This window comes from Corythoichthys intestinalis, chromosome 3, assembly GCF_030265065.1.
Source record: "Corythoichthys intestinalis isolate RoL2023-P3 chromosome 3, ASM3026506v1, whole genome shotgun sequence".
NCBI lineage: Eukaryota > Metazoa > Chordata > Actinopteri > Syngnathiformes > Syngnathidae > Corythoichthys > Corythoichthys intestinalis.
Window position 1 is genome coordinate 12,067,429 of NC_080397.1, and position 14,322 is coordinate 12,081,750.

The window sequence follows — 14,322 nt, forward strand, 5'->3', positions numbered from 1 at the left end:
GTTAAATGCTTGTGTTAATTTCATTGCCATTGACAGCGATAAACCGCTTCCAGCCCTCTTAATTCAAATGGATCGGACGTCTATCGCCGTCAATGGCATCCGGTGAGTTAAAAGTGAGTAAGCCCACTGAATTGCATCACGGCTGGCGAATTGACATTCCCTTTTTCAAATATCTTGCGCAACCAATTTAAGGAGCATGTGCACATCAGTAAGTAGGTCGCACTCCTTGTAGACACACTGGCTCGATGTTTTTTCCCTTCCCATGTGCTTCCATATTCAGGCTCCATCCAAATTCCTTGTGAAAGACAAAAACTGCCACTGGTTCCCTCTTGACCGTTAGCCTTTCTCTCTTCACTTCTATGCCCCCCCTGATTTTAGAGTGACTTTTAGCTGGATTCTCCAATTCTCCCGTTCAGTATCATCAAAAGACAGCCACTCGCTTTCTGCGCTCCATCTCTCTCCGTTCTGCGCTATTCTGCAGCGCACCGCTTCCCTCTTTCTCACACCTCTCCTCCCCCTTTCTCTCTTTCTCTACCTGCATCCTCCTCACTCCACATGCGCTTTTATCTCCGGTTCCTCTGCTCCACTTGGGGAAATACCGCACACTCTTGTTTCCGTCTCGCACGGAAGTGGAAAGTGATGCTCCCGGTTCTCCAGCCTCGCCTCAGTGGACTCCGATGATCAACGTGGGCCTGAGGAGGGTTAGCGGGTAGAGGGACCCGACAAGAGGGCGCTTCATCTCCTCTGGGAAGCTTCCAAGTGGTGCCGTTGGTTGCGCCTGGAGGGTCATGCCCCGGGACTTGGAGATCTTTTCCTGTTTCTGCCCCACCTTGATCCTGGTGCCGGGGGAAGGAGCTTCCAGGCACCGAGAAGAGTGGGCACCATGAACCAACTGGATGCGCCGCGGCCAATCAACTGGACTATCAGGAAACTGTGCCACGCAGCTTTCTTGCCATCTGTACGCCTACTCAAGGTAAAAAGAATACAATAGCAAATAGATGAATACCACCTAGGGCACCGTTTCACATCTTTGGAATGGATGCTTCCAGGAATGTCCAAGTGTGACAGAACTGCTGGTGTAAAATTGACATGGTGGGGGAGGACAAAGATGGAGAGTGGTAGTGGAGTGATGAAAGGATGTTTTGAATGGATTTTAGATCTGGGCAATACAAGACAAAAGAGTGTGAAAGTGAGGATGAGGAGTTTGTTGTTCACTGAGTGGCAAGGTGGGAAAGATTAAATTGGAAGTTGAAGGTTGATGTGAACAGCGAGAGGCAGATTTTTACAGACTGATGAGTTGGAATGTTAAATGAATGATGACGGACCCACAGAGGAGATGTAGGGATGGAGACGATGTATTGTAGATATCAAACTAAAGTTGGCATGTTTTGGAATCGATTTAAGACTGTACCTTGATGGAAAGTCTTTTTTTTTTTTTTTTTGCAAAAATAGGCGATAGGTGTCATCCTTTCATGTTTTGTCATGATCAACTCAGCACGGGTGTTGTAGGAGTTGCACAATAGTCCATATGACTTGTTTACAGACACGTTGCAGCTTTTATTTATGTATTTATTATTATTTTTATACACACTGCAGGCATGTATTTTGTGAGCCACTTCACTTTGTCCTGATCTGAGGAAAGCCCTTTGCTTTGATGTTCAAGCACACAGCTGGTGTCGCGTGGCGTTCATTTGCATATGTATAGCCTGCTTAAATGGATTTTATTGAAACACGTGATTGAATGTGGATACGTCTGCGTGTGTGAGTGAGTCTGAATTCTGTTGCCTTGAAGCTGAAGGTGTCATTGACCAAGTTCAGCCTTTTTCTGCCTTTTCTTTGGCTTTTTCATGGTATATTCTAATACAATGGTTGTCATACATTTTGCAGCAAGTACTATGAAGACCACCATCATGGGCAACATCAAAATGCAGTAGTGTAGCAGGCCAAAATGTTTTGAATAAGGCAGAGATTTTATTCATTTTTATAAGCAACAGATTGAACATTAACCCTTGGATTTCATGGTGAAAACATTGGTAATGTATTTAAGGATTGAGTGAAATGGTACGAACCTTTGAAGTTGTACCTAAATATATTAATATCAATAGTTCTTAAACATCCAATCTGAATATTTTGTTGTTTAAATAGAATATAACTGAAGTGTACTTGAAAAATGCACCGTATATTGAATTAAATTAAGATCGTTTGCAATATTTAAGTCAGTCTTTGACCTACCACTAAGGGGAGCCCACGTACCAGTGCCACAATTTAAGAACCACTGTCTAAATCAGGGGTCGGGAACCCTTTTGGCTGAGAGAGCCATGAACACCACATTTTAAAAAATGTTATTCCGTGAGAACCATACAATATGTTTAAAAATAAAAACACTAAAAAGAAATGTGTGCATTTTATTTAATTTCAGCACTTTTAAAGTAACATGGGTTTGGGTTTGTCTCTGATTTTTTTAAACAACATTGTTATGCTGTTGCTAATCAATAATGAATATTTCTTACCATTAATGCAACTTCTGGTGCTGCATGGTTTTGCTGATGGCTTTGTAGTCTAGTTGATACAAGGTAGGATTAAGCTTCATGCAGGCGTTGAGAAACTTAGGATGCGTCTCTTTTCATGTTCAGGAAGCGCCACAAATCCTGTTATTCCCCACCACGCACGGAGCACCATCAGTGCACACCGAAACAAGTTTATCCATCGGTAGATTTTTTTTCTTTAGCGAACTCAGTAAATGACTTAAATCCTCCCCTTTTGTTGTCCCTTTCATAGTCAAAACCTTGCACTCACGCTGAATTGGGATGAATTGCTTACGTCTGTTGACTCAACCAAAGCGAGAGAAAAAAACGGTGCCACATTTATGTCCTTCACTTGCGTTGACTCAATTTGGGTTGACATCATGATGGTAAGATGGTGAACAGTTCTTGCCGACAGAGGCATGTCTTTTATCCGTTTAATTATCTTGTCTTCATCCAAAAAGTCAAAATTCTCCACAAAGGCAAAGTCCTCCGTCCATTCCTGCTGAAAAGTGCGATACTCCTCGTCTTTTTTTCTTTTTGCCATCTTCTCAAAAAGATTTCTAAAGTTAGCTGACAAACGCGGAAAACAAAACTAAAAATGAGGGAAGTTTACTTCACGCACATGCGCACATCGGCCACTATTTTCGACAGCAAAATATGGCGACCCCACTTGAACAGTGCCTCTGCCTCATATAGCGTTGCCCATGCAATTGATAAATAAACATAAATATATACAGTAGATGGACACAACAACATGTACAGTATGTTGCCACTTTCCCACTAAAATTGCTGCGAACCGGCTTTCTAGTCGCTAGTTGTAGTAAATGGACTACGTGTCCCATGATCACCCTGGGCTAATGCAGAAAATGGCATGGGACTCGGGGGGTAGCACATCTAGGTTGCTATCTGATGATCTCTAGTGCGAATTGCGCGAGCGTTGTCGGAGCAATAAAAAAGTTAATATATGCCGCAAAAGTCACGTCTGCTCATTACTGCACAACACCAGCATATGACCGGTGACTGTCGCCGTTTCGCGCAATGCGCAAAGGAGTATATAGAAACTTTTTTTTTTTTTTTTTTTTTTAATTTAAAGATTTGTCTGCGAGCCAGATGCAGCTGTCAAAAGATCCAGATCTGGCTCGCGAGCCATAGGTTCCAGACCCCTGGTCTTGGTTTTTTCTCCCCTTCTACAAGAAGAGAAGGAACAGTCAAAAATCTTAGGCTGCCATTAACAGGAATAGATGTCTAATCAATTTGAAATGGGAGGGGCTGGAAGTGATTGGATGAAATCTTTTTTCTTTTTGTGAATTTAAATGAGTTTGTCACTGATAGATGTCCAGTCCATTTGAACTGGGATGGTTGACAGCAAATAAGTACACTCGCTGCCAACCATCCCAGTTCAAATGGATTGGACAGCCAGTCCCATCAATAGCATTGAAACATTAGCATTCATTACCAGCCTTCCCAGTTGGTCTACAGCCGCAGGATTTTACTGTGTTATCCTTAGTTGCCTAGAGTGCTTGTTGAAATTAATGTGAAATGAGCTGTACTATATTACAGAAGATGATGAATGGGAGTTTGCAGCCAGTTTGCGTAAGGCACGTTGAGAAATGCCAAAGCAATCACCAGATTGTACAAGTGTGAAATGCGGACGACTGCAGGATTTGTAATTTACTGAGAATAGGAGGCTTCAGTGCCTTCCCTTTTTTCTACCTAAGCAGAGCTCAGTAGAATCTTTCACAGTTTCTGCTGTCAATTGTCAGAGTTTCTAAAGAACTGTCATGCAGGTAACTATGTGGGAGTGAAAGTTTTACTATATAGAATTATACTGTGAGTTTTGTTGATGCCAGAGCAAGCTTTTTCACAGATTCAAATATGAAAAAGATGGTAAGAAATGTATGAAGGCATTTTTTGTCGACTATGAATTTAAAAAAAATTAATAAAGAGTTCTCGGAGTCCATTTTTATATTGGGAAACATTGTAATTTACATGATTTAAAAATTAGAAGTGAAGCCTAAATTACAGTGGGGCAAATACTGTAAGTATTTAGTCAACCACTAATTGTGCAAGTTCTCCCACTTGAAAATATTAGAGAGGCCTGTAATTGTCAACATGGGTAAACCTCAACCATGAGAGACAGAAAATCACATTGTTTGATTTTTAAAGAATTTATTTGCAAATCATGGTGGAAAATAAGTATGTGGTCAATACCAAAAGTTAATCTCAATACTTTGTTATGTACCCATTGTTGGCAATAACAGAGGCCAAACGTTTTCTGCAACTCTTCACACACTGTTGCTGGTATTTTGGCCCATTCTTCCATGCAGATCTCCTCTAGAGCAGTGATATTTTGGGGCTGTCGTTGGGCAACACGGACTTTCAACTCCCTCCACAGATTTTCGATGGGGTTGAGATCTGGAGACTGGCTAGGCCACTCCAGGACCTTGAAATGCTTCTTACGAAGCCACTCCTTTGTTGCCCTGGCTGTGTGTTTGGGATCATTGTCATGCTGAAAGACCCAGCCACATCTCTTCTTCAATGCCCTTGCTGATAGAAGGAGATTTTCACTCAAAATCTTTCGATACATGGCCCCATTCATTCTTTGCTTTACACAGATCAGTCGTCCTGGTCCCTTTGCAGAAAAACAGCCCCAAAGCATGATGTTTCCACCCCCATGCTTCACAGTGGGTATGGTGTTCTTCAGATGCAATTCAATTTTCTTTCTCCTCCAAACACGAGAACCTGTGTTTCTACCAAAAAGTTCTATTTTGGTTTCATCTGACCATAACACATTCTCCCAGTACTCTTCTGGATCATCCAAATGCACTCTAGCGAACCGCAGACGGGCCAGGACGTGTACTTTCTTCAGCAGGGGGACACGTCTGGTAGTGCAGGATTTGACTCCCTGGCGGCGCATTGTGCTACTGATAGTAGCCTTTGTTACTGTGGTCCCAGCTCTCTGTGTCATTCACTAGGTCCCCCTGTGTGGCTCTGGGATTTTGCTCACCGTTCTTGTTATCATTTTGACGCCACAGGTTGCATGGAGCCCCAGATCGAGGGAGATTATCAGTGGTCTTGTATGTCTTCCATTTTCCAATAACTGCTCCCACAGTTGATTTCTTTACACCAAGCATTTTACCTATTGCAAATTCAGTCTTCCCAGCCTGGTGCAGCCCCAAAACATCACTGCTCTAGAGGAGATCTGCATGGAGGAATGGGCCAAAATACCTGCAACAGTGTGTGAAAAGCTTGTGAAGAGTTACAGAAAACGTTTGGCCTCCGTTATTGCCTACAAAGAGTACATAACAAAGTATTGAGATGAACTTTTGGTATTGACCAAATACTTACTGTATGTATTTTCCACCATGACTTGCAAATAAATTCTTTAAAAATCAAACAATGTGATTTTCTGTTTTTTTTTTCCCCCCCACATTCTGTCTCTCATGGTTGAGGTTTACCCATGTTGACAATTACAGGCCTCTCTAATATTTTCAAGTGGGAGAACTTTTTGGTTGGCAAAATACTTAATTGCCCCACTGTACTTATAATGACCAAAAATGTGTCCATCTCAACTTATACCCACTTCTGATAAGAGCATGAATGTTTTGTAACGATTGATCACGGAATCATTAAAATATGCTCCGTCAGTCGGGTGCCCACTGAGAGTTAATTTCACACCAGTTTCAAAATAACCACATTTTCTTATCCTTCAGAATTGGTAATGTATGCAGGTTGATCAATTCTTCAAAGCCAACACACAAAAAAAAAAAAACATGACTGCATATTTTTCCCCCTTCATTTTAGTTTTCACATCATTTTTATATGCCGAACCATAACAAGTGCCGTTACCCTTGGTAAAATTACCAAGTGATGTGTGGGTAAACTGTTAGGAAAACAAAGTTACATGCAAACGTATTAAAATGAAAGAAGGCATTTTTTCTGTCTGGTTTTGAACCAAATTTAATCAATTTAAACACTCATTACATTCATCCATGACAACTGCAAACCATAATGGAATGATTACCTATTAATACTTATCAGCAGTGCTTGAACTCTTTAACTCGGTCTGAAAAAAGTGATGTTGGCGGAACCCAACTCTTCAACTCAACCCAGTATTTCCATGTGTGAATGAGGTATTCTATTTGAATGCTCCGAGGCAGACGTCAAGCTGTCGGTGTGAAATGAATCTAACAGGCCTGTCACTGAGATTTCTGCATGGCAAGCATTTTCTCACATGTGGAGTTATTACCTGTCCTCCGCTGCCCCCTAGTTTATGTGCATGTAAGTGTGAAGGCAGCAAATAGGCTGTCAGATGTGTTCTGTCCTCCTTGGCCAGTATAAATGTGCATTTTTATGGTAGTCCCGCTGATAGTTAATGTTGCAGCAAATACAAGCCCTGCCTGTTCGCCACTCATTTCAAAGGAGTGCAGTGCTTTAACTCAGTGGCTGCTATTGTCTACGATAGGCATCGAATTAATTGAACTGGCAGTGAATGATCACGTTACAGTGCCATTGACGGCGGTAGATACCCGATCGGACGTTTACCGCAGTCATTGGTAGCTAAGTATAGTGAATTAGATTAGAAATTAGACAATACAACATGAAGACCATAGAATTAAATGTGAAAAAATAAGGCTAGGCAAGTTCACTTTAAGTTAACAAATTAATTAACAAAGTAAATGTTATCAATCGCGCGTTAACATCAAAACCACCAAAGACTTCATTCTTTGTGTCATTTGAGGCTGTATTCTGAGCAGATTAAACTGAGAAGAGCGTGTTTCAGAGCAGGGCTATTACAGTACGTGCAGTGGTATGAAAAATTATCTGAACCTTTTGGAATTTCTCACATTTATGCATAAAATCATCATCAGATGTGATCTGATCTTTGTCAAAATCACACAGATGAAAAAACAGTGTCTAATTTATCTAAAACCATTCAAACATGTATAGGTTTTCATATTTTAATGAGGATAATATTAAAACAATGACAGACAGGGGGTAAGTAAGTGAACCATCACACCATTCACTAACTTCAACCTGACTCACACCTGACTTAAATTATTTGGTAAAAATTGGTTTCAATTGCTCCTTGAGTCTTCTTAGGCAGAGGGTTCACTTACTTATTTTTCCCCTTTCTGTCATTGTTTGCATATTTTTCCTCCTTCTGTCATTGTTTGGATACTATCTTCATTAAAATGTTTGGGTGGTTTTAGTTAAAGCAGACACTTTTTTTTCATCTGTGTAATTTTGACAGCAGAGATTCTATCACATTTGATAGTGATTTTATACAGAAATGTTATAAATTCCAAAAGGTTCAGATACTTTTTTATACCACTGTATATACTACTAGTATAATTGCTACCTGGCTATAAGTAGCGTTACAAACGCATTACGATAGGACAGGAAGAGGGAGGTCAGGACAGATTTGAGTATGACGGTCACTACTGTATTGACTTCTTTTGAATTTTATTTGCTGCAATGCTGTTAATTACAGTTAATCGGTAGAATTTCATGCTATTAATTGTAATTAAAAAAATGTATTTTTTGACCAGCCCTAAAAATTAATTTAATATTTGATTACTGTTGAGTCATTGACAGGGCTAGTGGAATGCTGGTAACACAAAAATTGAATGTATTTTTTTTTTTTTTTCCACCAAATGTTTTGGCTGGTATTGACGGCGCTAGTCGTCCATTTAATTTTGACTGGGAGGGGCGAATGAAGACATTTTCATTCGCCCTTCCCAGTCAAATTGACGTCTAACGCTGTCATTGGCAGAGAAAGATGAGCCTTCACAGACGGTCATCCTAATGTATTAATTGGATGTCAGTCGTTGTCAATGGGTTAATTAGGTAATTGAAGTTGAAGAGATGGTGTCCAAGACAAGACCATGACCGGACCAATCTCAAGAGTTTACTATCCGGATCAAGCGTATCCTGAAAATTCTTAATTGTGAGTTTTTACTGCACGTGAGGCTGTATTGGTTGTTGTCACTGCAAGTAACTTTATGATTACAAAAATGCCTGCTATCTAGGAGTTGGACTACTGAAGATTAAGCAAGCTTTAATGTGGTCAAAGTTGAGTCCACTTCATCATCAAAGATGTCATGATACTTTTTTAGGCTATCAGAGTAGAATCTACTCTGATGATGAAAAGATGATGAATAGCTGTCGATCGACAGCCTTTTTATTAAGACAATAATCCATCTGAAACATTTGAGTACATTGACTGTGGTATTCTCAAGAAGTCTTGTTCTCAGCCTCTAATGCTATCATGAAAGAAAAGACAAGTTAGACCACGTTGTTGATGCAGGTATTCAAAGTGTTTTTATTTGAGGATGGCTTGCATGAGCGGGCTACAAAGGTCAACTACAGGCAGGCTGCGATATTGATCATTTTGTCTTTGTTTACAATCTTTATTCTCCAAACAGATAAAAGACCGGGCTCTGTTTGCCGTAATTTACATATTGTTGTTAGCTAACAATAGTTTCTTCCTTAGGTCTGTGTGTGTATTATCCTTTTTGCAATTCAAATACACGCTTGCTAGCTTTCTTGTGTGCTATATGCCAAGCAATCTAGTATATTTGTTGTGTTTAGTATGCATTTTAACATGAAATATTGCCCTTTTAGTATATTGTATGTTTTACATTGACATGGCATTAAAAATGTTGCCAACGTAGTCTGACTGATTATCAACTGCAAAAAACAAACAAACAAACAAACAAACAAACAAACAAACAAACAAACAAACAAACAAAAAACCAAACAAACAAAACAATCATAATGCCAAGTGACAATTTACACTATAAAGTAGTTGTGTGACAATACATCGAAAAGGTTATGTATCATGATCAGTGTTGGGCACGTTACTTTACAAAAGCAGTTATAGTTACTCACTACTTCTTCCAACAAGTAACTGAGTTAGTAACTGAATTACTCTATAGTAAAAGTAAATAGTTACCAGGGAAAGTAATTATTTCCGTTAGTTTAAAAAGAAGTTGTTGTATGTCAAAGAATTTGAAATTTTCTTAGCAGTATTCGAGTCGGTTGAATAGAGAACAACAGACAGGTAGTTGTGTTATAGAACCTTGTAATATTTATTGCACCTCACCAGCAACAGATTTATCCTACACTTGAAGTGCAAAAAAAATAAACAGTAAACAATACAATAAAATTACAATCAGCAGTAAACAATATAAAGTGAGTTTAATCAATTAAATCTAAATCTCACAACCTGAGACAACTGGTCAAGTAGACATAGCTTACTGTACTTCAAGTATTTTGACTTGGAATCATGTTTATATCTCCACCTCGTAAAGGACAAATTTTCCTTTGAATGCTCTGCCATCATATCCCTCTGCATCTGTTTTGCGTGTGTGTTTTTGCCGCACGCGCTGTTCCGGTTTGTGTGGGAAAACACCGGCTCTGATTGGCTTACCATGACACATGACTCTAATCCTCATCCAATCACAATCACTTCCATCGCATCAACCCAGGTGGTGCCTCGTCCCCCTACTCCTCCCGTCACCCTCAAAGCGCCTGCCGTCCTCAAGCTGGAAGTAGCATTCTTGCTAGCTGACAGTGGGGGATGGGAACGAGGCTAGCATTCAGGTGTAGCAAACACAGAAACGTTAGCAAGGTTTGGAAAGCATTGTCTAATTGAATGAGCAGGGACAAACAGCCTGGAGTCATAAGAAGTACGTGCTGTAATATTCTAATACAGAATTATCCGAGGCACCCTAAAGTCCACACGGCGCCAATATTGTTTTGCTCACATGATGCGGGAGTGAGTTAGAGACACGGCCTGCCGAGAGCCGTACGTTTGTGTTAATGTTGAAGTTATATGTGCTATTAAAAAAACAGAGTGCCAGCACGTCCTGTGTGGTATATCTTTCCTAAGAAAAAGCACAAAACAAAACACATGCAATATTTTCGAACCTGAACGCACCCCAAGTCTTGGATGACAAATAAACAGAGCAGACTCGCTACGGCTGGTTACTGAAAAAATTAACGCCGTTATAAATAACGCCGTTATTCTCAACACTGGTCGTGATACTTTGTAGCCGAAAAGGTTATCGATATATACAGTGATCCCTCTTTTTTCTCTGTTAATGGGGACCAGAACCCGCCGTGATAAGTGATAAACCGCGTGGTAGCGCCGCCACCCCCCAACTTTTTTTGGGGGGGTTTAATATATTTGTTCAGATTCAGCACTGAGAATACATTCATATAAAACGTGCTTTCCCACTTTTTTTCCTAAAGTATAATTTAAAAAAATCTTTTATGCATATGTTCGGTATATTTTAATAAATGTTTTTTATGCACTTCAAATGTAATAATTATGATCATTTTTAAACATGTTACTGTCCCACCGAATTATTTTAAAGAAGAATAAAGTAGAAAAATGCTTGTCTTTGTTAAATGCGTCATTGAGTAAGTCCACTCAAATCCACCCAAGCTGCTCACTTGCACAAAATGAGTTGCCACAGCTATTGTTTAACAAGTTAAACAATGATTGACGCATGCGGTGCTTTGTAGTTTCGGCTTCCAAGCATCTGTGGCAAGATCAAACCTTAACGTCTGTCAATCATCGTTGACTTTAATAAGCAACTCCACTGCACTGCCTGACCAACAAAGAGCAGCAGGAGAGAGAGTGAGACTACGTGACTGGCTCGCAACAGCTGGTCTGTATTTATTTTATTTTATTTTTTTTTAATTGAAAAAAAAATCTGCGATGGACTGGGGGTGTGAAGATTGAAGCGCGAAGTAGAGAGGGATCACCGTAATTAAAAAAAAAAAAAGGAACCATCAGTTTCCCATCTAGATCTTTCATAAGAACAGTGTCTACCTTAGCTCACGGGCTACCATTGACGGTGCTAGACCAATTCATCCAATTCATTATGACTGGATTGGATATCTAGCACCGTCAATGGCACTGAAACCAGAGCGTTAACAGTCAGTCTTTTGTGGACATTTTCAGGTCACTTCCTGGTCATTTTAGAGCATTTACAGGTTACTAACTTTTGATTTTCAGTCACTTCTTATTCATTTGGGGACATTCTTAAGTCACTTCCTTTTCAGTAACCCAAAGTGAACATGAAGTGACCTGCAAATGCCCCAAAATCAACAGGAAGTGATGTGAAATGCCCCAAAATGAACTTATTACTTGCCACTGACAGCCATAGAAGTCCAATCTGTTCGTTCATTCATGTCTTTCCGATTTTCTGGCATTTACAGGTCACTTTCTGTTTATTCTAGAGCAGTTAGCGGTCACTTTCTGTTGAATTTCAGTCACTTTGTATTCATTTGGGGAGATTCCTGGTAACCTCCTGTTCTAGAACACAAAATTGACAGAAGTGACCCAGAAATGCCCCCAAAACAACATGAAGTGTACCAGAAATGCTCCAAAATCAACATGAAGCAACTGAAAAAAAAAAAAACAGCAAATGACCAAAAACTAAAAATTAAACTCATTGGTTGCGATTGACCGTCGTAGACGTCCAATCCGTTTGAATGTTTACTATGGATAAACTCATTCCAGTTCACATTAGAAGGATGAAAATAGCTTGTTTTTCTGTTTATTAATTATTTTGTAGAATATCCCAGAATGACTTCCTAATCCATGTATCAAAAATTGTTGAATCGCCATATCGTGAGATCATCGGTATTGTATCGTGAGGTACCCAGAGGTTCCCACCCCTACTACAAAGCACTCCGAATTGCATTTACCTTGACTAAGTATCTCTTACTTAATGAAATGCAGCCAAACAGTTTCTTATCGATCCTTGGTGGGTTGCGTCTCTGCACAAGAGCGATGGTCGTCTTCCTCTGGTCACGGAAAAATGTGAAATTCTAACCTACACTCTGTGAGTAAATTGCCTCCGACAGGAAGTCAAAACTAACGAGTGTTAGTGCGCACACAATATGGTGTGATCTGAGGGTAGGCTTTTGTGATTTTCTTTACAGGTTTGGCCATTTCCCTCTTACTTTTTCGGCAACTGAGATTTTGTTTCAAGTTTAAAATTCTTAGGATGTTGTTCCAAACAGAATAAAAATTGCAACACTTTTGTCGGTTTCTGTCTTTGCCACCTGCAACTTGTTGCTTTGCTCTGAAACCCTTGATACCTGCTGCCTGTTTTTCCTCCTTTCTTTTATTTCCTTCATTGCATTTGACAGACGTTGAAGTTTGGATCAAAGGCACTTGAAATCTTATCTCTGTCAGCCTGCACTCCGCTTCTCAGGTCTTTGCAACATTGACTGCTGACGGTTTGGATGTCGGAGAGGTTCTTGTCTGTACAGTGAGGCTCAAGAGAACACAAACCAAATTTGACAGATAAAGGAAAATGGAATTATTTAAATAGCTTTCTCTGTCGCTTTGATGTGACCCTTATACACAGCTTTACTTTTTTTTTTTGGAGATTTTTGCCTCTTGGCTACTGTTACAAGAACCTCCCTTGTCCTTCACAACCTGTAATCAATTGGTCATACCAGACAATTGCAAAAGTAACTATGATCATAATCCCAAGTCCCAAGTCTTACCTGTTGGCAAGTCGAGGCGAGTCACGAGGTTATATCGAGTTCAGTGTTGTTTTTGGCAACCCTTTTAATTTTCGTCTTAGTCTTTTTGACAAAAATACTCATTAGTCTTAGTCATATTTTATACATCTCAAAATGTGTTTGTCTTCGTCTAGTTTTTGTTGATGAAAACTCCAAACTAATTTAGTCTATTTTAAGTCGATGTTTACTGAAAATATTTTCATCTGTAAAATAAAATGTTAAAGATTTCCAACAATTTTTAATGAACAGTGACAGACGAGCACATATTGTAGCGTCTATAAGGACAACGCCAACTTGGTGATAGACAGTCAGCAGGAAAACAGTACATCGTTTTTAATTAGTTATACCCACCTAGATGCCACGAACTGTATGTAAAAAAAGTTGTCCATAAGTTTAAAAGGATGCACATCGTTAGCATTAGCCTAATGCCAACGCTATGCTAACGAGTTACATTTAGTGTGTGATAATAACTCAGCATAGACATTAAAGGTTAAAGCAACATTGCATATTCTCTCTGGTCAAGATAAGAAAACAAATTTTACCTGTCTGCAAGCTTGCGTGGAGACTGGAGATGACACACGCGGCGCACGTCACATGTGTGACACAATCAGAGACTGCTACGATACAGGCTAACTACACATAAAATGTCACACATTGTAACATGTGACGGAAAGCATTTTGGAGCATTTTTGTCTTGTTATCCTCTCGTCAGACGAAAACTGGCATTCACCTTGTTATGTTTTAGTCTCCCGCAACATGTTTTTAGCTAATTATCGTCTCGTCATCGTCATGTTAAAAAGAGTTTGTTAAAGTGATCCTCTAACTTAAATACATGTAGGCTCTAATAAACCACAATCGTTCTCTTGTACTAAAATATGTTGTTAGAAACACATAAAATGTTAAATCAATGGCAATATTTTATAATATTTAGTCCATATTTTGACTGTTAGTCGGCGCCATGGTTTGCGGGCTCGCAGTGATGACGTCATTGGTATCATTTGTGTTCAACAACTAAACTCGCGAAGTAAAATGCCACGATGTGCTGCTTTTGGATGCAATTTCCAGTCAAATGGAAACAAGGGGAGTGAAGTGAGTGGTCAAGGTGGAATTATTATTTTTAGTGAATAAATATGCATATGTGGAAGCTTCTCCCCCTTTTTGGTCCCTGTATGCACGTATCCTACCCACCACGCGTTACAACTAGCGCCCAAACATTTTTCCTGGATCCTCAGTCAAGTAAGGG

General features: G+C 39.7%; 1 protein-coding gene across 21 annotated transcripts in view; it reads left to right on the top strand.

The window, feature by feature from the left end:
• The window catches only part of trpm3 (transient receptor potential cation channel, subfamily M, member 3), a 286,085-nt gene that overhangs the window by 46,704 nt on the left and 225,059 nt on the right, over positions 1-14,322 (top strand). For 4 of the 21 annotated variants that reach the window (XM_057832859.1, XM_057832869.1, XM_057832865.1 and 1 more), the window contains exon 1: positions 300-973. The exons of 13 other annotated variants lie outside the window; for them this stretch is intronic. In XM_057832859.1, coding sequence (XP_057688842.1) covers positions 884-973 — 90 coding nt within the window. In that variant the 5' untranslated portion in view covers positions 300-883. Of the gene's footprint in view, positions 1-298; positions 974-14,322 lie in introns of those variants that run through there. 4 more of the 21 variants (XM_057832862.1, XM_057832861.1, XM_057832871.1 and 1 more) reach the window with 2 other exon arrangements.